Here is a 23868-nt window from a genome sequence, read left to right as displayed (position 1 = left end):
CACGCTAAACAGTAGAAATCAAATGGATACATGTTAACATCAAAATACAGAAAATAAGTTTATCTTTCTAACTATCAATGAAAATCAAGTGGTGATTGTCGTGTTCGATAGAAATGTGCGTAAAATGTTTGGGTATTTTATTTATATACGGATCATACTAATACCCGCTATGTACAGTCAGTTCAAGCATAATTTTACAACATACACCGTAGCATAGCATAGCATAGCATTGAAATCTTATGCCATAACATTAGAATCTCATATCATAGCATTGGAATCTCATACCATAGCATACAATCTCATAGAACCTCATTTATCATATAATAACAAACAATAGCATAGCATTCAAAATGTTTTAACTCGGTTTTAAATGCCTTTGTTCACCTCGCAGATTTGTGATATACGTTGGTTCCTTATTATTTTACTTCGAAATGTGTTGAACTCTTCTGTGTGTGGAGGCGTGTTTTTTCAAATCTTATAGCAGACCATAGCATAGCATATTATTCAATTTCTCATAGCATAGCATACCAATCTTATAGCATTGCATTAAAATCTCATAGCATATCATTAAAATTGCATCCCATAGCATAAAATTGTAAAAGATGCATGAAATGAATGTAAATAAAGTCGTCTCTGTGATGTGTCTATATTTTTAATTATGACTTGTCCAGTGTTATTGGTATTTAAAGGTCATTTCCATCCTAGGGAATGATGCAGAACTTTTGCAAGTTTCGCTTCATTACGCAGTAGTTGTACAATGCTATTGTGTCCCTGTTGATTTGCTATAAAGGCAGGACTTGCTCCGTTTTTCATGCATAAATTCATATCTGCTCCATATCTTAGTAAAAGTCCTACAATGCTACTATGCCCGTGCTGACAAGATGTATGGAGAGGGCTTGCTCCATATTTATCACACAAATTGATATCTGCTCCTTTATTCAGTAGAAGTTGAACAACACTAGCATGCCCTTTTTGACAAGCTATATTTAGAGGACTGACTCCATTTTTCTCACATAAATTAATGTTTGCTTCATTCCCCAATAGCAGTTTTACAATGCTATTATGTCCGCGTTCACACGCTATATAAAGAGGACAAACTTCATTTTCATTACATATATTGATACCAGCTCCTTCATTCAGAAGAAATTGTACAATGTTAACATGTCTGTGTTTACAAGCTATATGAAGAGGGCTGTCTCCATTATTCCTACATAAATTTATAATTGCACCGCTACTCATTAAAAGTCGGACAATGTTATTAAAACCGTGATCACAAGCTATATAGAGAGGACCTATCCCGTATTCATCACAAAAATTAATATCTGCGCCGTAACTCAGTAGAAGTTGAACAATTCTGTCATAACCTTGTTCACAGGCTATATTAAGAGGACTGGCTCCGAATTCATTGCATAAATTTATATCTGCTTCACTATCCAGTAAAAGCTGAACAATGCTTTCATATCCGTATTGGCAAGCTATATCGAGTGAACTGACTCCGTTTTTCTTGCATAAATTGACTTTTACTCCATTTTCCAAAAGAATTTTCACAATGCTTTCATGTTCGCGTTGACAAGCTTTATATAGAGGACTGGCCCCTTGTTCATCACATGCGTTTATATCTGCACCGTTACCCAATAGAAGTGTCATAATGTTAACATGTTCGTTTTGACAAGCTATATCGAAAGGACTTGATCCACTTTTTTCACGTTTATTTATGTCTGCTCCTTTTTCCAGTAAACGTTCAACAATTTTGTGGTGTCCTTCTCGACAAGCAATGTAAAGAAGACTGCTTCCGTCTTTCATACATAAGGTAATATCTGCTTTGCTACTTAATAAAATATGCACAATAATTTCATGTCCCATTTGACAAGCTACAGATAAAGGACTGGCTCCGTCGTTTTTGCATAAATTAATGTCTGCAAATTTTTTCAGTAAAAGTTCAACAATCGAACTATGTCTCTCCTGACAAGCAATGAAAAGAGGACTGGTCCCATCCTTCATACAGAAATTAATATCTGCTCCATTATGCAGTAAAATCCTTACTGTGTTTACATACCCCTTTTGACAAGCTATAACGAGAGGACTGGTTCCATTTTCCATAAAAGAATTAATGTTTGCTCCATTATCAAGTAAATGTTTAACAATACTGTTATGCTCATTTTGACAAGCAATATGCAGAGGACTTGCTTTATTTTTCATAGATAGATTTACATTTGCTCCATTGTGCAGCAAAAATTTTGCGGTGCATAAATGTCCATTTTGACAAGAAAGAAGAAGTGGACTGGATCCATTTTTCATGCATTCATTAATGTCTGTTCCATAGCTCAGCAGAATTTGTACTGTTGTATTATGTCCCTTTTGACAAGCTTCAATTAGAGGACTTGTTCCGTCTTCCATACGTAGATTAAGGTCTGCTCCATTGTTAAGTAAACGTTTTACAATTTCATTATGATTTGCTTTACAAGCTATATGGAGAGGGCTTTCTCCGTTCTCCTCACATAAATTAATTTTTGCTCCATTTCTCAATAATAGATGAACAATATTATCATGGCCTTCTTGGCAAGCTATAAAAAGAGGACTTGCTCCGTTTTGCATACATAAATTAACATCTGCACCATTGCTCAATAAAAGTTTTACGGTTTCGTTGCGCCTAGATTGACAGTTATCTTTATCCTCTCCCGTATCGTTTCCTACAGCTATTATTAATGGTGTAAAATATTTCTTATTGTCAGTTTTCAAATTCACATCAACACCGACTTTGAGCAGTTCATTCAATATTTTGTAATTATGGAATGCAGATACAATATGTATTGGATGGAGACCATTCCATTTTTCTGACATATATGATTGAAGGTTGTTTTGAAAAACAATTTCTAAAATCTCTGGTGAGCCCTTACAACATAATGCAGGAAATAATGAAATCCATTCTAAACATTCCGTTTCTTTTTGTAGAGCTTTTAAACAATATATAGACAGCTTTGTTTTGCAAAAAATTATAATGGCATCAAGAGGAGATATTCTCTCCTGTAAACTCAAAAAGACAAGTTTAGACAAAAGGAAATGATTTGATATCATATTAAGGTCCTGATTTTCAATTTGAATCTTTTTCTTTTCGATCAACAACTTTAGTTTTTCTGGATGCAGCTCTAGTTCTTCTATTAATACTTTAGTCACTTCCTCGTTGTTCAGACAAGGATTGAGTACAACATCTAACAAACGATCTCCAAAAATATCTTTGTAAAGTCTTTTCCCTAGAGTAAAACTGCATTTTTCACTTACATTTACAATAAACTTATCATTATTTTCGTTGAAGGTGTTTATTCTTACTCTTTTCCTGAGGAAACCAATGTCCGCATGTTCTATTGCAAAAAGGGGATAGTCTTTTCCAAACACATAACTGGTGATTTCCATCACAAAGTCGTGATAAAATTCAAAGGTGTCGCCTACTTTCTTCACAAAAAAACCTTCTAACGTTTTAAGCGTATCGCCAATAGTATGAGGTGCTGTATCTATCTTTATATCACACAATTCCAATGCAGCTTTATATTTTTTTCCCAATGTATCACTTTCTTGCATATATTTAACGCAAAATTTGTTGTTAAATAGTATAAGAATAATTAACGCACAGTATTTTTCTTTGCACGAAGTTTTGAAATATCTTATTTTTTCTTCAAAAATTTCTGCAGGTTCCATAAAAAACTTAATTCTCTCACTTTTCTTAATTTTGTTCACAAAACATAGCTTGCATAATAAAGGAAAATATGCTTCAGATTTAACAATTTTTGCTAATTCAGCTTTAGTTACCTTTTCGTTAGGTGCGTATATTTGCCATATCTCTTTTTTCTCACTTTTACATAGGTTAAGTTGGTCGTTACTTAAGTCTACTATGTTTGATTTGTCATTTAAAATCCCTTTTACCCTTTTGTCATTCAAAATGTATATTCTACACGACACTAGAAGTTTAATTTTTTTTAAACACTCTTTTAAACTTTCCTCATATTTTATCCATGAATTGAATTTGATTTCATCAAATGATTCTTTGCCGATCGGATCATTCAATACTGCAATTATTTTGTTTTCTAAATTATTTTTTGTTGAATTAATTATTTCCATTAAGTCAATTACTGTATGAAACGGTTTCACGGTCCATCCACGATTCTTGTATTTTAGTGCAATGTGTTGTATAATTGCTGTTTTTCCGGATCCTGAATGTCCTGCAACAATGACAAAGTTTTGATGTTTTGTAAGTTTTTCCGCTTCTTTGCAGGCTTTTGTGGGAACGAAAAAGTTGTTGTCTTTTTGCCATTCTTCGGGTATATATTTATCGAGCTGTAAAACTAAAAAAACATATCTATAAAAGAGTGCTTACACTTATGAAAGTTATTAACCAATAATGACCTTTTTAAAAGATGAATCTGTTTTTTAATTAGATTTCATTCCCCAAAATATTCTTACCATCTTCAGTTGATACTCTTTTGTCGTGCTGATTCAAGAACATAAGCGGAAAAAACTCGTCATTGCGATTTTCTACGTCATTTCTTTTGCAGGTTCGATTCCCTAGATTTATAGATAAAATGTGTTAATTGCGTTTTATTTATATTGATTGAATTGGAATATGAACCTCTTATTCCTAATAAATAGTACAAAAATATTATCTCTAGTCTTACTTTTTGTATGAAAGAAATACAGAAGACATGTAATTATAGAAAGTCCAAATATTGTTCCAAGTAAACCAAAGATGATCTGTGATTCTTTATTTTCTGAAGTGTCCTGATAAGTTGTTGTCAAACTGGAAAAAAAATACAGAGTGTTGGTTTTATTTTCTTATGTGTGTTCATAAATGTTGGTTGAGTATATACACTAACTTTACAATATATCCTTTCGAGTACTGCTACAATATCAGTATAGATATAGGGCGATTGACTTTTCATTCCGTTTTGAAATGTCTTCTTTACTTGTCATTCTTTATGTCTAAATTTTATAAGAAGAGTCTGGATTGATTTTGTTTAAGTTTTAGCAAAACTGTTTTACAAAAACAAACGTTGAAAAGGTTAAGAAATGATGACAAACTAAAAAGCATGCCGTGTGACAAAACAAACAAACAAACAAGCGGGAAACAGTACATTTTGATTTTGAATATTCTCTCTCTCTCTCTCTCTCTCTCTCTCTCTCTCTCTCTCTCTCTCTCTCTCTGCGTGATCGATAATCGATCACAATCAAAATCATTTGGAACCGCTATATGACGTGATAGGTCAAAGAGGCTTACCCTTGACAAGATGGTTCAGCAAGGAAACATCCTTTTCCAATAGATGTACAATGTGGATCTATAAATAAGAAGCAAGTTTTTACTAATGTATCTGCTTTTTAGCCCCATGGCAGTATGTTTTAATAAAACAAGTTTAAATCTCTTAAAGGGACAAAGATACGTTTTGAATGTCTAGAATGGTTAATTTGATTATTTCTAGTACTAAGTCCTACTTTAAGGTTGAATAAAACATCATCACAAAATGGCTGACCTCTGATCGAAACGACATCTCGTTATATTGAAAGGTTTTTATTAACGAAAATATGTAAATTACTCCATAGCTGCGTGGATAACGTGCTGGGCTTGTGATCCGAACATCCTGAGTTCGAATCCTGCAGGGGCTTTTGTTTTTACTTACTATATGGAATTTTTGATAATTTCATATTTTATCTTTTAACTGAAAATTTTTCACTTATTTGTTATATATTTACAATTTATTTATCATTATATCCACATCCCTGACTGAGAGCATATATAATGGGTTTATAGCGACAATACAAATATATCTCTATAAAAATAGACATATCATCAGTATGAATATAACTATAAGCATTGAATGCTTATATTTAGATGTCCTCGGTCCATGAGCTTAGGCGCGATATTTAATTTGTCTGCACCGCTTGGTGTGTTACAGGACTGACGACATCCAAATAAGGCATCCAATGCTTAAAAGGACAATTTGTATAGTATTTTAAAGTGGTTATTTTATTAAATATAACAAAATTCAATATTACTATGAAGTTGTATATTTCTATTCGTTTATTTGCGTATTATGTATGTTGTTGTTGTTGTTATTTGGTGGTTGTTGTTGTTTTGTTTTTTGTTTTTTGGGGGTTGTTTTTGGGTTGTTTTTTTGGGGTTTTTTTTTTGGGGGGGGGGGGTTTGGTTGTTATTTTTTTTTAGGTTTAGACTTACTTTTAAACAATTTATAAGAGACATAGGAAGAATTTGGACATCCGTATAGAAAATCATTGCAGTCGTATGAATACACAGCGGAGTAGCGCTTGCTCAAATATAAACAAATATCTGAAATTAAAGCAACACATGACACTGAATTAAAAAAACTAACTATATTCATTTGAGATATTTATTTTAAAATGCCAGTAATTTGCATTTATGGAAGCCAATTATAAACTTTTATAAAGAGTTCGGGAAATGCATCCCCTATCATTTATTGCTCACTTACCTTCCTGTATCAATATGAAAGGAAATACATAACAGAACTCTAACAGTTGGGTGATGTTTTCGTTTGGTAAACACAAGTATCCATTATCCTCAGTACAGTTGATAGCAGACGATCTCTCGTTCCACTCCGTTGCATTTCTTGGACAGGATTTTGTTGAGTAAACTGGAAACTCATAACCGTCTAACTTTCTCTAAATAGAAAAGTCAAACATAAACAGATTCTTAAGGGTGAAATTTCCATAAGTCATTGGTTTCAAAGAAAATAATTTTCAATTAATATGTAAAATACATCATATTAGATCTCATCATCTATTGACATTAAATTGTAGACAATTTATCTTTTATTTAAATGAAACGCAAATTTGGTAATGCTAATCAATTTGAGATATGATTAACGCCTCTGACGGAAAGATTACATGAAAGTTGCATAATAAGTGTTAAGATAAATAATACTTGAATTAACTTCGGTTACAGTTATCAAACCGGAAATTCTATAGAAATTGGTTAATGTACATGCGTTAGATAGGTACATATGTAGCGTATGTTTATTTATGTTCAAGGAGAAATGTGTTATTAAGTCCAGTGATGAGCCTGTCGACGCTGGGTCAGAAATCTAAATAAATTGCTACTACTGATCGCGGTGCGTCAGATCATTAGTATGCACTTGCATAATTGATCGCGTTTACTTATTAGGAGGAGAATGTTGTAGCGCAGTGTCCGTGCGTATAAAATTGGGGTGCGGGAAACACGGCTCTCCAGTAGTCATCTGGAAGCTGTCTTTCTGCCTCCTCTTTTATACAGGTAAGATAAATATTAACGCTTGCGCGCACTCTCAAAATTAAAGTTAAAAGATTCAGAGGGTTCAACTAATATTTTATTTTCAGAGATTTTTGTAATGAATATTAGCTTTGAAAAATTTCATTGTAATTTAAATTGATGTTTAATGTTAAAATGTCATATTAGATTAATAAAAGAGTTGTCTTTCTGCCTCCTCTTTTATACAGACTGGGACACGGGCTACACCCCAGGTAGAGTAAGAGACATTCCGGAAACACCTCGGCTAGGGCACCCGCCAGGTGTGGCATGTTGGAACACAGATCTCGAGGATCTAGATAAATCAAATATCATAACCCTCCATATCACCCCTAATGGACTGTCATAAAAGGGTAGTGGAGGCGTTATGATACAGTTTTGAGACGTTTATCATTGCCAAATGTAAAAAGCGTGTGGTTGAAAAGAAATTTGATGTCAATGAGGTAAAAGCACATCGGTTCAGATGCAATTATTGTACACTGTATTTAACTTAAAAGTAGACATCGTTTTTCAGAGGAGTATTTGTGTGATTCAGCTGCATCAGCATCCCTTACTAGAAGACATGGCCAAAGTTATTTATGTTGGGCAGACGTTCTCGGGTTGAGATATAGATCAGTAGACTAGTATGTCTTTTTTCACACGAATTGATTGTAGTAAAACCATTTCAAATATGCTTTTAAATCATCACATTTAAATTAATATATATTATAACGATGGACGTTTTGTGATGGTTTCAGACGGTGTAACATACATTAAGCTAAACATATATATGCAATAATCGGCTTTTGATAAGGCAATGAATCATTGTTGAAATTATTAAATCTTTATGTTTTGTCTTTAACACAATGCTTAACTTTAAAACGTAAACGTTAAAGCACTTGACTCGCTGTGAAAGATATCATTCAACACAATGCAGTAATTAAAGAAGATTAGCATGCAAATTCTTCACTAAAACTGTGTAAATCATATGTGTTCTGATGGTCTCATGTAACACACTATACGGGGGTTGTTAGAAAAGTTCGCGAGTTACAGAAAAATTACTGTGTACTTTGTACGATGACGTATGCCTTATTAAATGACTGTCAATTGAAAATAAGAATGCCAAAAATCATATAATTTTGATAATTCGTTTAAAATTTACAGCGATTTTTACTAAGTATGCATTAGATTTACGATATTTCCACGATGTTATGTGACGTCAAACAAAACTGAAAGGCAAACCTGTCACGCTTGTTCGAAGTAAATACCTTTCAGTTCCACGCACTTTTTATGACATTAAACTCATTCATAAAATGCATCTTTATACCATTATTTGTCAAGATTTAGTATAATGTCTTTTGTGGCATATCCTAGATCATTTAAGTCCGATAATCTCTGTACAAAGTTTCGATAAAGCAAAATGCATATGTGCATGATCCGGGTTGTACTGAGATGGGGGGGGGGGGTTACAGCAAGAGCTAAAACATCAGTTCTACCATCTTTAAAAATCGTATTCCATTGTCTTAGACATATGTGCGCCATCTCTAGCTGCATCTAAGATAAGATAAGATAAGACATAAATTGCAGAATTGTAATCTATTTCTTCTATATTTCCACATACATATTCTCAAGCGGCATACAATTTGGTTTCGGAATTGTTGGTTTACAGTTTCGTTATCTACAATTTTTAAATTGTTTCGAAGAAAGTATCTTAGTATTACCTTGAGTCTTAATCTTAAAACTTTGTAATGTTTATTATGTACGACTGTTTAATTCATTCACGTTTAAATTAAATCTATGGCATTCAGTTTCATTTCTGGATTGACTGAAAAAATTTACTGTTCATTTAATGATGAATATGGATTTTGTTTCATAACTCATTGCATTTGCAATGGGATGCCAAAGTGTGGTTTCGAATGATAATAAAATGCACGAATAAAGACGTGTCCAAATATTCAAAGCAATTTATCATCAAGATATTCTATAGGCGCGTCTTTTAACAACAATGAACCGCAATGAACCACAATGAACTGATATTATTTGAATATATACATATTATAGCGACATGTACAGAATTATACAGAATTCGAATTCAAAGATAAACGCACGTGGACTAGTTGATAATGGCTCCAGAAATACAAAAAAAACATGTTTCTTCAATTTGAAAAAAAATCTATGATATGATACGATACGATATGATATGATATGATATGATATGATGCTATTTACCACATAAAAATTACACCAGTCCAGCACCATTCAGACTCTGTGTGATCTCAAAGAGAATGTGTTATTTTTCAAGAACCGCTACTCTGTTAAAACAACATTGTGCAATTATCTGGGTTTTTTTCATGTTAAGAACATCAAATGTTCATTGAGTTTATCTAGTTATTTTACATCTTTGAACCTTTCAGTCAGCTTACTAATGTCATCACCTGTTAATTTTCACTCATTGATCAGATTTCTATATATAGTTGTGTACAATTGTCAATCGGCAGTCCGGAATACGGCGGCCAGCCTCGGCCACGTCCGACTCACCCAGAGTCTTGAGTCCGGAGGCCACTACTGGGCATATCTGACTCGTCTGTAACATGCCTGTCTGTTAAATGGTTATAATGTTGCCATTGTTGAGTCTCGTCCAATAAATTCGGAAATACGCATGTATTAATTGCTTTTTATATATCCGGAACTGTATTTTGTTGGACCTATCGGGGAAACGACTAACCTAGCACCTTACGAATCAACGCGGTCACATAAAGACAACACAGTCAACTATAGGAATACATGTACCTTTGGTTTTGTTTCAAGTTTCAAATGTCAACAATGTGTGTCTGTATGTGTATATAAACTGCAATTAAAGGAATTTTTCTGTCGTTATTTACAAAGTACAGTGGTAACTTCAGTTTGACAGAGAGAGAGAGAGAGATTTAGTTTCCCAATTAACAAGTGAACGTTTATCCCTTCCTCTCTCCAGTTTGGGATACCCCTCATACATATGATGTTCAGTTCAAATTTTCTTTTTCTATATTTGAATATAAATAGATGTCGCCTTCCAACATGATTTGGGGCCCACAGAAACGAAGTAAGATTATTTTCTGTAGAAGTTATCGCTCTTTCAGAGGGATAACTCCACCTTAATGTTTAAATAAAATATGTACATATGTAAAGTTGTGCTTATTGTAAACGTGCCATGCAAGTTCAGCTATAATGCAAACGAGATTTGTTTTAGTTAAGGATGACGTTTACTCAGAACGAAAAAAAATTCCACTGATGATAATGAAAAACCAACTATTGTGCGTTATAGACCTTTTATTGTAGTGTTAATTTTCCTTTTCAAAAAAGTAGGTCAATGACCTACTTTTTGAGTTAATGGCCATTGTATATTATTGGAAACTTAAAGGAAAATCCCTTAAAATTTTACACTATGATTCAGATTTTCTTAATTATGAAAATAATAAAAATTGCTAAACACTTTTGAAAATGAAATACAATTTATGAATGGCAGTGATATTAAATACATACAAAGCATTAAATTTTCGTTCACAATTTTTATAAATATTCCAGTCCGAATTTCCTCTGTCCCTTTTTATATTGCTACCCATATTTGATCCAATTTTACAAAAAAATTGAATGATGATAATACAAAAACATTTATAGTATTAAACTACTTATATTGATCTTATTCTGTTGGCATATAATTTATATGAGGTCAATGATCAAAATTTTGAGATATGGTGTCTTTTCTCGTTTTTAAGCATATTACAATATTTTTTAAATTCGGTCCATACGGTTATTATAATGAATAAATGAGGTAAAACTAACAGAAAATATGCAAAACTATATAGACTAAAATATAAAATCTTAACTTTTAATATTAGAGTACTTCCAAAAATATCTAAGCGGAAAACAAAATCTGCAAAATTTAGTCCGAATTTCCTCTGTTTGGCTATAAGTCTATTTTTGTTTTGGCATAATTCCATAATATAGTAGAAATATCGAATGTTATGTCAATAATAATTCATTTCGCAGATACTTTTTGCGTTTAGAACAAATTTTAATCATGACATTGAACTTTATAACAATGCGAATTTGAGAACCCAAACCATGAGTAAACAACACCCTTAATGCAATGCATGATTTACGGGTACACAAAGCTGCATGCATGTAGGTTAAGGTTTTAAATGGCCAAGGATATTTTCAGACCTTTTGTTTGCGATTCCCGAGACAGATTAGATCCATTAATGTTCCGGTTCGAGACGACAACGCCAAGCCAAACAAAATGTTATTTGTGCATGAATGGTTTTATTCGACAGAACAAAGTTACCAGAATAGACAATGTTGCAAATCTTGAACAAAAGAGCATTAATCATGTGTGGTGGATTATTTATAATTGATTATCTTTGTCAAAAAAATTCATTACAAAATAGAAAACACCATATTTAGCGGATCTAACTAAAAACGTTTGAGACATTGAACAAATTGAATATGGTAGTTTTTGACGTTAATATGGGTAGTGGAAATAAGGCTTTTGATACACACAGATCCCGCACGTGTATTTGTAAGGAGGGGTGGTAATATTTCTATCTATATTTTTCTTTAAATTGTGAATAATATCAAGGCAAAATATCACGCACCATCCTCGTATATCATATTTCAATATAAAGCCAAAAATTAAGATAAAATTATAAAGTTGTGAGATGTTGCATCAAATTCGAACATCAATAAATGCAGCTTACTGCAATACATCTTGCATTTTAGAGGTACATGCGTGGATATAGAACTGGGTCGGGGGAAGGCCTAGGGTGATGGTCAAGCCCCTCGTAAAGTTACCCCACTCTACCCCTAATAATCAAAATTATGTTAGGGACCCTTGCACCACGTCCCATTTATTTGAAAAAAAAATGCTTATTCGCGCAAAACATCATAGTTTTAAATTTCATATTGATTAAAGACATTTTGAACGTTTATCACAATTTGAGAGAAAAAATCGTTTACTTACACATTCATTGAGAAGAAAAGAAGAAGACAGAAATAGAATTAATCCAAAAAACAAAGCATAAAATCGTGTACACAGTTCCATTTTGACTTTTAAGACAAACAGTCATGTATAACCGTGTTCAGATTTCTTTCTAAGTACGAATTCTTCCAACGCTGAATTACTTTAAAAACCGGTTGAGCTTGCTGTTGAGGCTTTAAAGGTATTTTAAACAATGAATAGTTAAATGGAAGATTTTTAATTGTAAACCGGTTTTTTTATTTAAACATTCAGATATGCACTAACCATGATTAAATCAGTCCTTTTTTGTTTTTTATCTTAAACGATATATACGTCACTGTTATTCTGTAAATGATTTTGAATGTGACGACTTTTAACGTTAGGTAATGACAAACCGAAATCTCCCGTACATTTACAAAATTAAACGGGGGAGACAAATCATAAGATCGTCGTAAGTCAGGGGCCTGTTTCACAAATCTGTCATAAGATCTATCATAAGACATGTCTTAAGATTGTCATAAGATTTGACTTATGATTATCATAAGATATGACATAGCTGTTTCACAAAGCTGTCATAACTTTAACTTATCTTAAGATAATCTTAAGATAATAGGAGCGATTGCATAAAATTCAATCGGTAAATTGTAAAGTAAAGAATTTATTTACGAAATCTGCAGTATAAATATATTATATTTTATAACATTACTGGATACTTTATAATGTACCGTATATTTTTGTACTTTCTTTTGATAAGAACAATAAAAACAAACCAGTGAAGAAAATAGTGTTCTTTTATTGATTGATGATTATTAAGGAGGCTGAATGTTTGAAAGATAAATCTATAAAAATATAAAATGATAATATTGAAACCATAGAATCTTAATTTTTTCTATAGTAATTCAAAATTGTAATTTACTGACCATTTGGCCTCCTAAATACCTGTAAACAAATGCATGTCTAGCATTAAAATGATGAAATATCTTTAAATTACTATTACTTTATCATTACCCGTATATAAATCAAAAGAAACAATTTTAATAAGATTTGATAAAAACACAATATTCAAAGGAAATATGGCAATTACTTAGTTCTCAGAATCGAGTTTGAATTAATCTTCTTCTTACTTCAACACCGTCATTGTTTACTCCTTGGTATATAACATTGTCTGGTTGTCGAAAAACACGATAATTATTTATGTTTTGGGGCACATGGACGTTGTTTTTTATGCAAATGTTATGTAGCACGACACAAGCAGTCACGATTCGACAAGCTTTCTCGGGCCGGAAAAGTAGGGTCCCTCCGGAGCGATCGATGCATCGGAACCTCATTTTAAAGACACCAAACGCTCGCTCAATGGGGGCCCCGGTTTTAGTGTTGGCATCATTGTATGCCTCCTCATGGGGATTGCTTGGGTTCAAGACGGGTGTTAGTAAGTGATTCTTTAACAGGTACGCACTGTCACCAACTAGACAACCTCTGATAATGTTGCCATTCTCAAATATTTGACACAAAACAGAATTTGAGAACACAAATGCGTCGGGAGATGATCCAGGCCACTTTGCTACCAAATTCAAAAAATTCAAATTGGAATTGAAAACTGCCATCACATTTATTGAATGAAAGTTTTTTTCTGTTAACAAACAAATACTCATGAGTTGAAGGTGCCTGAATAGGAATATGTGTCCCGTCTATTATCACATTTGGGAAATTACATCCTAGTATATGAGCGAAGTCCAGTATAGTATTGTTTATATATCTGTTAGTAGAAGGAAATTTAATGTAGACAGGACTTAAGGCAACTAGAGTAGATGTAACAGCGTAAACAATTCTGGACACACTTGCTTTACTTATACCATAAAGATCTGCTCATACAGCTTGAAAACTTCCACTTGCATAAAAGCGAAGAGCAACCATGACTTGCAATATGTTGGAAGGGCATATGTGATTTTTAGGTCGGGTGCTCTAATTAACGATCATTAAGCTCATTACATAAGTCAAAGATAAAATGTCGTGGCAAACGGAACTTTTCTAAGATGTCACAATCGTCCATATAATCTAATGGCTTAATTCTGTCCCTGAATATACGCTCACGCCTTTTAAGTTGCCTATTTCTTATCAAAACATAAACCGCGGCCATGTTTAAAATTGACTAAAGAGAAGTATCTGTGTGTCTTAAGATTTTGAACAATCTTAAGATTATCATAAGTTAAGACACTTTTGTGAAACATCTATGATAAAAACTTATGACAAATTTTGGTCTTAAGACAGATATTTGTCATAAGATAGCTTTGTGAAACGGGCCCCAGATCTTCAGACAGGCTTTAGATTTCTATCACGATAATTTTGAACCACCCATTATTTTGTTTACCAATTGATATTGCTCACCTGTATGCCTTATCTTAATATTTTACATCTTATCTCTCTCAGGTAATTTCGCTATCACGTACCATAAACACATTGTGCCAATGGAGGTCAAAGTCATTGTTTTCCTTTGTTTTCTTCCTACTTTAAAAGGTTAGTAAATTTGATATATTAAACGAACTTTCGTAAACCTGCACACAAATTGATCTGTTGTTATTATACTATTATTTCATTTTCTGCTTTTTGTTTTGATTCAGTGATACTACTTGCGATTGAAAGGATTATATAAAATGTTAGGGATACTTCAGTTTTAAAGTTAAAACGCATACAATTTAATATAATGGAAAAAACCATTTAAATACACTAACAACCTAAATACTGTATATACGGAGAAATAAGATAGAAACTCAATTGCTTGTTTTGTAACGTTAAAATGTTTGTTTGTTGCATATCATTTTCATTTGTGTGTAATTTAAACAAGAGGCCCATGGGCCACATCGCTCACCTGAGGAACAATAGGTATGATAAAATCAGCTTAATGGAGTCATAATACAAACTATCTGGACAATGTACAACAATACATGTAGATCCTGTATAAATAAAATCCATTTTCCCCTGGATATTCTTATGTTTATAATCATCAGTCCCTTTTCTAACAGGATGATTTTATAGTCATATCATATGTTGAGTATTGCAGTTTTCAAAAAGATCCTTAACAATAGTTTATATATGGGATATAAACGTACATCAACCTCTGAACCTTCTCGTGAGGCCAAAGAATTGTCCTGGGGCCAAAGTCTTAACAATTATAAAGAATCATCTGGCTGATGAGTTTCTGACAAGATTTTTAAAGATTTACCCTATATATTCCTTTGTTAAACTTTGACCCCCATTGTGACCCCACCCTACCCCCGGGGGTCATGAATTTCACAACTTTGAATCTACACTACCTGGGGATGCTTTCACACAAGTTTCAGTTTTCCTGACTGATTAGTTTCTGAGAAGAAGATTGTTAAAGATTTACTCTGTTTATTCCTATGTAAAACATCGATCTCCCATTGTAGCCCTAACCTACCCCCAGGGTTATGATTTTCACAAATTTGAATCTACACTACCTGAGGATGCTTCCACACAAGTTTCAGCTTTCCTGGCTAATTAGTTTCTGAGAAGAAGATTTTTAAAGATTTACTCTATATAATCATATATTAAACTTCGACCCCCCCAATTGTGGCCCGACCCTACCCCCAGGGGTTATTATTTTCACAACTTTGAATCTACACTACCTGAGGATGCTTCCACACAAGTTTCAGCTTTGCCGGCTGATTAGTTTCTGAGAAGAAGATTTTTAAAGATTTACTCTATATTCCTTTGTTAAACTTCGATCCACCATTGTGGCCCCACCCTACCCCCGGGGGTCATGATTTTCACAACTTTGAATTAACACTACTTGAGGATGCATCCACACAAGTGTCAGCTTTCCTGGCCGATTAGTTTCTGAGAAGATTTTTAAAGATTTACTTTATATATTCATATGTTAAACTTCGATCTCCCATTGTGGCCCCACCCTACCCCCGGGGGTCATGATTTTCACAAATTTGATTCTACATTACCTGATGATGCTTTCACACAAGTTTTAGCTTTCCTGGCTGATTAGTTTCTGAGAAGAAGATTTTTAAAGATTTACTCTATATAATTATTCATTTGTTAAACTTCGACCCCCCATTGTGGCCCCACCCTCAGGTGAGCTAAAAAGGTTAAGTTTACAATACAATAAGTTGTTAAAGTTGGTTTCTGGAAGAACAGACTTTGAAAATTTTCTTAATAAATATTGACATTTTTTTTAACTTTTCTAATCTTTAGTTTTTAAGATCTGTGTACAAACATATAGAATTGTGAGCAAATCTCTGTATCTTGCTTATAATTTGAAGCTTAACACTCAAATATGGTTAGTAAATAGAAATTGTAAACAATTAAACACAAGAAACATGCACTACATGTATAACAAATAAAGAACACAATTTATTTTTTCGAAATGAATCATATATATACATGTATATACCTACATATTTCCGTCAGCGATATCAAACTCTATTTAAACTGAATAAACTCGAGAAAATGCCGAGCTTCTCAACAAAACCTATTGCATTAATCTACCATTACGCAAAAGATAATGCCGAATTACCGATAGAATGAATTGTATTTCAGAACTTTTTTATACATTAGATTTTGCTTAATTTGCGCAGGTAAACAGTTAACTGTTTGATTTATCGAAGTCTCTGTTTGATTTGATACGTAAAAATCACGAAATACAGACGATAGTTTCCAGGTTACAAAGCATAAATAATGAAAACAAAACGAAAATCAGAACAAGCTAACACCAACGTCATCTGTGAAAACTGTCAACGCATTGAAATATTTAGCCTCAATTTATTTCACAAATTCGGCACCAATATATTTTGCATGTTTCAAACGCAAACTGTTGCACAACAAGCAAATTCATCATAGTCAGATCGACCCTTTTTCGTATAATGTCATGGCTGCTTTAAACAAAGAACCTCGTTTTAGAAGTATGGAATACGAGTCTTGGTAAAATGGGTATGCAAACCCGGGCCGTGGCAAAATAAAAGCCGGGGCAGATCGGCAATCGTCAATTCCAAATACGCATTATTTTGCAGCAATATTTACAGCGAATACAAATATACTAGTCCATCAAATATCCTGAAATTTTAATGAGATTGGCAGATTAATAACTGCCAATCTTTTGTTTTGCCCTGGCCAAGTCTTGCCTACCCATTTTACCGGATGCCGAACGCGAAGCTGAAACACGCCTTTCCTTTATTATTATTTTCGAAATAACTCATATTTGAAACAGAATTAGCACTTAATTTTTGCAATTTATATTTTCCTTCCCATAAGGATAATTTATGCTAAACTACGTTGAATTTGCCTCGGTAGTTCTTGAGAAGAAGATTTTTAAAAATGCACCCCCCTTTTTCTACAGTTTCAAAGTTTTCTCCGCTTTGAATAAAGATCGGACTTTCATTTCTACAATTTATAATCGCCCTCCCATAAGGATGCTTTGTGCTAAATTTGGTTGAAATTGGATTAGCGGTTTTAGAGAAGAAGTTCAAAATGTAAAAAGTTTACAGACGGACGGACGGACGGACAGACAGACGGACAGACGGACGACGGACAAAATGTGATCAGAATAGCTCACTTGAGCTTTCAGCTCAGGTGAGCTAAAAAAGTATTTGGGATAAAATAAGTCTTAATGTCTATATATATCTGCCAAGAAACCCCACTAAATACCATCTTATTTTATCGATTTCATTAAGATTGAGTTCAATATTTGTTCAGGGAAATTTTGTTTCCGAAGGAAGATTGCTAATTTTCACATAATTTAAAAAAAGGAAAATGATGTAAATTAATAATTGATTTTTTAACAATTCAAGTAGAAATGTGTCATTTTATATCTCATGGGTACAATCTTTTTCGTAGTTGTCCTAAACCACATTATATTGCTACATGTATTGTGAAATTTCAAACAAATATGACGGTAGTAATATTGTGAGATAGTAAAAGTCTTTAAAATAAATTCACCTAACAAAAAATGCAGCATGGAATTGTACTAAAATTGGATGAAGAACAAACGGCATTCTATTTAGTTGTTGAACATCGCTATTCTGTATAATATAGCACATTTTTTAAAAAATGCACATTTTAGCATGAAAAAGTATACGATGTCTGAGAAATTTAAATAAAATTACCAACAAACTCACTGCCCCTATCCAATGTGCTAAATTTATGAATACACAAGTATTTTTTTATACTTTTTTTTCTTTTTAGGACTTCCTCTGGAGAAGAGGTTCCTAGGACTCTTTGGTCTGAGCGTGTCAAATCCAGCGGATATATCAGGACTTTACAACATAAAAGTTCCGGGAGACGCAACGGGTTATCTCGACATAAGCCATCAGCAGCAAAGCGCAGGGGCAACCGGAACCGGATATGTGCAACACCAAGGACAAAACGGTCCTGGATGTAAGGATTTTTAGTGTATGTGATATTTATTGATATTTGAATTGTTCTGTAATTTTTGTTTCTTTTTAAAATTCAATTTAAAAAAAGAGAGAACAAACCAAACACATCTTGATTATTCAACAGTCTTTAAATTATATAGTTCATTATTTATTTCGACTTTAGCTTTTATCTTGCAATCGGGCGGTGCTGGTGCGAATTCCCTACCTGGTAAATGTGACCAGGTTATAACATCTCTATGTCCTGTGGATTGTAAGGAAATTGATGCGGTGACTGGGTGTGTCACGTGTAAATCTGGATGCGGTAAATCTCTCTCTCTCTCTCTCTCTCTCTCTCTCTCTCTCTCTCTCTCTCTCAAATATACTTGGTATACTTTATCTCTCATCAAAATGCGTTTCTCACATTTACATTGTTTAACAAGGATTAAATACCAACGCTCCAACAAGCAGTCCGGCCATGATACCATCTTCAACGACAGGTAAATAAAATTTGAATATCGAAGTTATTCGTACTAATTCATCGAGTTCCAATGGCATGATACAGTATGATATTCAAAGTCCTTTTATCTGTGTCGGATTCCATAAATTTCTCCATTTTGATTACAGCCTCGCCGATGTGCCCTGCTTTTCCTCCCACCTGTCCGAGAGGTCACGTGGCTATTGTTAACGGATGTCCTATTTGTACAGGTACATGTACAGTTAAAGATTTTTTTGGCAACCGACTTTCTCCTTTTTATGTATTTATTACATTTAACCATCCGTTTTGTTTTGTTTTTTTTGTCCCCCGACGCAACGCGGAGCGGGGACATAGAAATGCCGTCCGTGTGTCCGTGCGTCCGTCCGTCACAAAATCAGCATTGGTCAATACTTTTTGTTGGAGTTATGGGACTTTGACCACAAGAATGACTCCGTTTTATCCAAAAATTGACCTTGTATGCGCTCTCATGCCTACAAATTTTGACGGATTTTCGTTAAATTTATACCAAATGTTTATACCACTAATACTTTAGTCAAGTTCGAAAATCAGCATTGGTCGATACTTTTTGTTGGAGTTATGGGACTTTGACCACAAGAATGACTCCGTTTTATCCAAAAATTGACCTTGTAAGCGCTCTCATGCCTACAAACTTTGACGGATTTACATGAAATTTATACCAAATTAATGTTTATACCACTAATACTTTGGTCAAGTTCCTAAATCAGCCTTGGTCGATACTAGACTGCTTTACCGGCGGGGGACCCAGGAATTCTATTCTTGTTTGTTTTTGTTTTGTTTTTTTTTTCGTTAATGTTCTATTCCTATTATCACTTACGTACACGTTTGGTCATTGTAGCTCACCTAACAACGACACAACAAACTACAACAGCGCAGGCGCAACTGACATGCGCACCTGTCAGATGTACAGCGCCGTGTAACAAGGGAATCATGCTGGGAGCTGACGGGTGTCCAGCCTGTGTTTGCTGAAGACATAGACTTTGTTTTTGTACTGGGGCCTGGCAAAATTTATTCGGCAATAAAGACAGTCATTGTTGATGTTTGCTTGTTGATGTTCGTATTAGTTTGAAGTTAAACGTCGCTTCAAGAAAGTATCATCAAAATAGTGATCAATGTGATTTTATAAACTATTTGTTATTAAGGGTTCTTGCAATGTTTAGCCATTGCAAAACTAGAAACCAAATTAATATCATTTAGATGAAAAAATGACAATAACAAACTGTCAACCATCTCAAAAATCCATAAAACGAAATACAAATTCAAAACAGAGCAGCACGGACCTTTAAATAGAAAGAGGTAGGATCAGGTGCCCTGTAGGAGTGAGCATCCTCTGCTGACCGGTCACACCCGCCCTGTGCTCTTTGTCATAATCGGGAAAAAACGGAAAAGTCCGTAGACAATAAGGTGATTAATTATGGTCTAACAATTAGTTTGAAAAACGTCAGTCAGCATGCGACCCAGTGGAAGATTGTATTTGCTGACAAGGTCGTTGTATCGACCATAGAACTTACGAAAGGATGACTTCAAACGAGACTATTGATAGTCCTGTTTTATCAACTTGTTAGTCAGTAGCTTGCTTCGGGTTAGAAACTGTTCATACGATGAGCATGCCCTTGTGTATCGAATTAACTAGGAGACAAAAAAGCCATATGCAGGTGATGAATGTATATTGCTACATAAGTAAGGAAAGTTGACTATAGAAAAATTGAAGTCATCGCGTTTATCATTAAGTTTTGTTGTTAGGTTACCATCGATGTCCATTTCCAGTAAAATATCCAAATATGAAACAGATGACGCAGACTCATATTTCTTTCAAACACACACAGTACGCAGTTTCAGATATAACAGTGTGCTGAGTAAGGATCAAACATTATTTCCGAAAAAAATCTGAAAATATTTGCTTTATGAAAAGTACACAGTCTGTCTTTTTTTATGATGGCTCTCATTTGTTTATTACATAATCAGGAGTTGTCCCAAATTGTGTTGTACCAGTCGTGGTTCAGATCTAAATGTAAACGAAAAATATAATTACATGTAACTGTATAGGTGTTACATGTATAATTATGTGTATCAACAAATTGCACACTGTTTTTGAAGTCACAGATTAAAAAAATTGTATACGCTTTCTCTAATCATTTGATATTGAAATAAATCATTAGCATATTTTCAGACAAAATACCTTTTGAATCACACACAGGGCAACCGTCTTTGTCTATACGCACGCGTCCTTTTCGACATCCGGCCGGGAAAACTGGACATATTTCATCTTCTTTATAATTAAAAAGTATATGATATTCTATTTAATTTGCATTTAAAAGATACTAAGTTTTCGTCTCTTTTAAAAGTCTGCAGGGACCGAAAACGATAGTTCCAACGTTGACATAACTAATACGTATTTCACAGATTATCAACGATAGATGGTTCGATTTACAAACTTATTTCATAAACATTATAATATACGTGTGCGTCGATATATAAAGTTACATAAAATTACCTGCAAAATTGTACTTTGTATTCTAAAATTAAATTTTGTGCTAAGACACTGGTTCAAACATATTTGACTTACTGCAAGAACAGACGGGACATCCGTTGTCGCTAAACACAATACATGATTTGGGACAGTTTGATACAGGATTAGGACAATTCGACTTCTGTTTGTTGGTTACACCTGTAAAACATATCTTAATGAAAAAAAAACTGTAAGTAAAAAACACCGATAGATTGAAACAAAGACTTCCTAATACAAGTTCATTGTAAATGAAAGTCGCCACGAAAAAAATTTAGTTTACAGTATGCTATAAATATTGTTAAGAAAAGATAAAATATTCTGTCATTTTTAGGACGTTGTGTAAACTGTATTCTATCTTAGTAGCTTAGCAAAAACATCAGGTTCATATTGTTACTGATTCTATACATACCTCCATATAGATGTAAGGGGAGAAGGGCTGGTTCCTGTTGGGTTTTTTGGGGATTTTTTTTTTTTTGGGGGGGGGGTTAAAATTACAACTTAAAATTCGCCTCGTTCACCATTTTTATAATTTAGATATACTTGTATACTATTTAAGATGATATAATAAAAATGATATGTTAAGAACATTTTCAAAAAAATCGTTATACAAATAAATTTTTCTAAAGAAAATTTCCGTTCAAAATCAAATGTTTAAAATTAATCAGTTGACAGCATTACGTACTTAATGAATAATTTTGCTTATTACCATTGTCGAGTTTTGCTTTTAACTGATTCACTTTTTCCATGGACCAATTCTTTGGAATGATGATTTTACCGTGGATGTATTGGATGGAGGCCGTGTCGCCGAAGATGAGACTTGGTTCTGAAAAAAAATCATGATGTCGTTATTCTGTTAAGGACGTTGATCAGTCACAATGAGATTTTATGCTACCCACAATGCATTTAGATAACATCATTACAAGTATTCATAATTTAGGTCTTAAGTACCCTAATAAAAAAACAAGATTATCACAATCTATAGTTTTTTTTCCTTCTCAACGTTACACAAGGTAAACATATTCGTTAACAAGTTTCGTGTTAACAATTCAGGGCTTTTGTTGTTTCAACCGGATATATTCTACATTTAGGAGTATCTACTTTGGTATGGTTTAATTAATATTACACCTTATTTTCCAGAGTTTTCTCCGTTAAAATTACTTTAAACAGATGTCCCATGAGAAGGTGAGCATACTCAGTTTATATTGGTGCATTTATACAGTAATACCTAATTTTCCCGAATAATCTCTGCTTTTACTGCTGATCGAAGATCTGGAATTCAGTGACGTAGATCCGCCCATAGAGGGTGACAAGTTTGCCTGACTTTGCATCGAAAGCATTGCCATGTTGAGGGGAGACCGATTCGAACCACCTTTCATTGATGAAGAACCGGAAAATGGTGACATTCCGGAGTTGGCGTTAGATAAACCACTTGGAATTCCTCTATCGCTAGTTGACAAACCCGCCGGAAACATCGATGCTGACATACCATTGTTAGCAAAAGGTCCGGAAGTCATGGACGACATTCCGCCACTTCCGGCAAAGTTACTTCCGGGAGCATTACCGGAAGTCATCAGCCCAGGACCGTACATCATTGATTTATCGGACAAAGCTTTGAATGCAAAAAAGGTATAAAAAAAACACAAATGAAGGAACACACACATTCAATAGATTTTTTTCTAAAATTTTTTTTTTTACAGTTGTTATCAAGTTAATGCACATATTTATGTTTTTGACAATGAAAGTTATATCGCACCCCCTAACCCTAAAGACATCTGACTGATCATTCCACGGCGTCGCCGAAACCTATTCGGAACTCCTCTGCCATGTACAGCCGAATGCTGGCTTTTCTTTGATCCTCGTGAATGTGAATTCCAATTGCCCATGTGTGTCTATGTCAATAGAAAAATTATCACTTTCAAAATATGCCTATATTACTGCCTCTAATATAATATTTTTAGTTAGTAATTATGTTTATTCAAAGGTCTTTAAAACGAGTACTAATTTCGTTTGACTAAATTTCGATGCATAATTATAAGATTCATAAAAACATAAATTTGTGAATTAATGTGTCTTTGTTAATTTAGTATATACGACGCGTAAATGTATTTTTTCTTAAATCCAACCAGAATATGTAGTATACGTTTAAAGTTTTTAATGACCAAACTATATACTGTACCTTTTGGTATGGAT

General features: G+C 33.6%; 4 protein-coding genes across 4 annotated transcripts; 1 reads left to right on the top strand and 3 right to left on the bottom strand.

The window, feature by feature from the left end:
- Positions 1–690: 690 nt before the first annotated feature.
- On the bottom strand, positions 691–4962 carry LOC128174202 (ankyrin-1-like). Its single transcript, XM_052839813.1, has 4 exons — positions 4956–4962; positions 4126–4214; positions 1707–3717; positions 691–1619 (listed from the first exon to the last, which is right to left on the bottom strand). Exons 1-4 carry the CDS (start codon positions 4960–4962, stop codon positions 691–693), a joined length of 3036 nt encoding a protein of 1011 aa, XP_052695773.1.
- Positions 4963–5262: 300 nt separating this feature from the next.
- Positions 5263–12362, bottom strand: LOC128174201 (uncharacterized). Its single transcript, XM_052839811.1, has 4 exons — positions 12282–12362; positions 6492–6681; positions 6221–6331; positions 5263–5324 (listed from the first exon to the last, which is right to left on the bottom strand). Exons 1-4 carry the CDS (start codon positions 12360–12362, stop codon positions 5263–5265), a joined length of 444 nt encoding a protein of 147 aa, XP_052695771.1.
- A 2381-nt stretch (positions 12363–14743) lies between these two features.
- Positions 14744–20189, top strand: LOC128172620 (uncharacterized). The gene is made up of 6 exons (XM_052838395.1): positions 14744–14792; positions 18486–18677; positions 18840–18977; positions 19096–19152; positions 19280–19360; positions 20008–20189. The coding sequence occupies exons 1-6, from the start codon at positions 14744–14746 to the stop codon at positions 20136–20138; spliced, it is 648 nt and encodes a 215-aa protein (XP_052694355.1). The 3' UTR covers positions 20139–20189.
- A 905-nt stretch (positions 20190–21094) lies between these two features.
- LOC128173418 (uncharacterized) lies at positions 21095–23563 on the bottom strand. The gene is made up of 6 exons (XM_052839090.1): positions 23432–23563; positions 22904–23287; positions 22385–22501; positions 21736–21837; positions 21349–21438; positions 21095–21174 (listed from the first exon to the last, which is right to left on the bottom strand). Exons 1-6 carry the CDS (start codon positions 23559–23561, stop codon positions 21131–21133), a joined length of 867 nt encoding a protein of 288 aa, XP_052695050.1. The 5' UTR covers positions 23562–23563; the 3' UTR covers positions 21095–21130.
- Positions 23564–23868: the final 305 nt, after the last annotated feature.

The sequence above is a fragment of the Crassostrea angulata genome, chromosome 2 (assembly GCF_025612915.1).
Source record: "Crassostrea angulata isolate pt1a10 chromosome 2, ASM2561291v2, whole genome shotgun sequence".
Taxonomy (NCBI): Eukaryota; Metazoa; Mollusca; class Bivalvia; order Ostreida; family Ostreidae; genus Magallana; species Magallana angulata.
This window is presented reverse-complemented; position numbering and strand designations above follow the sequence as displayed.

Bases quoted from the DNA above. Each gene is read 5' to 3' on its own strand.
- LOC128174202 (XM_052839813.1), bottom strand. The intron at 3,718-4,125 runs GTAATTGACTTA...AACAAAATTAAG, and splicing joins CCGTGAAACCGTTTCATACA to AAAAGTGAGAGAATTAAGTT. The intron at 1,620-1,706 runs GTGAAAAAAGTG...GTAACGGTGCAG, and splicing joins AGGAGCAGACATAAATAAAC to ATATAAACGCATGTGATGAA.
- LOC128173418 (XM_052839090.1), bottom strand. From the start codon at position 23,561: ATGGGCAATTGGAATTCACATTCACGAGGATCAAAGAAAAGCCAGCAT. The intron at 22,502-22,903 runs GTATTACTGTAT...ATTTTTTTTCAG, and splicing joins AGATTATTCGGGAAAATTAG to AACCAAGTCTCATCTTCGGC. The intron at 21,439-21,735 runs GTAAGTCAAATA...TTAATTATAAAG, and splicing joins ATGTCCCGTCTGTTCTTGCA to AAGATGAAATATGTCCAGTT.
- LOC128172620 (XM_052838395.1), top strand. From the start codon at position 14,744: ATGGAGGTCAAAGTCATTGTTTTCCTTTGTTTTCTTCCTACTTTAAAA. The intron at 18,678-18,839 runs GTAAGGATTTTT...TTTCGACTTTAG, and splicing joins AGGACAAAACGGTCCTGGAT to CTTTTATCTTGCAATCGGGC. The intron at 19,153-19,279 runs GTAAATAAAATT...TTTTGATTACAG, and splicing joins GATACCATCTTCAACGACAG to CCTCGCCGATGTGCCCTGCT.
- LOC128174201 (XM_052839811.1), bottom strand. From the start codon at position 12,362: ATGGAACTGTGTACACGATTTTATGCTTTGTTTTTTGGATTAATTCTA. The intron at 6,682-12,281 runs GTAAGTAAACGA...TTTTCTATTTAG, and splicing joins CTTTTCTTCTCAATGAATGT to AGAAAGTTAGACGGTTATGA. The intron at 6,332-6,491 runs GTAAGTGAGCAA...CTTTAATTTCAG, and splicing joins TTTCATATTGATACAGGAAG to ATATTTGTTTATATTTGAGC.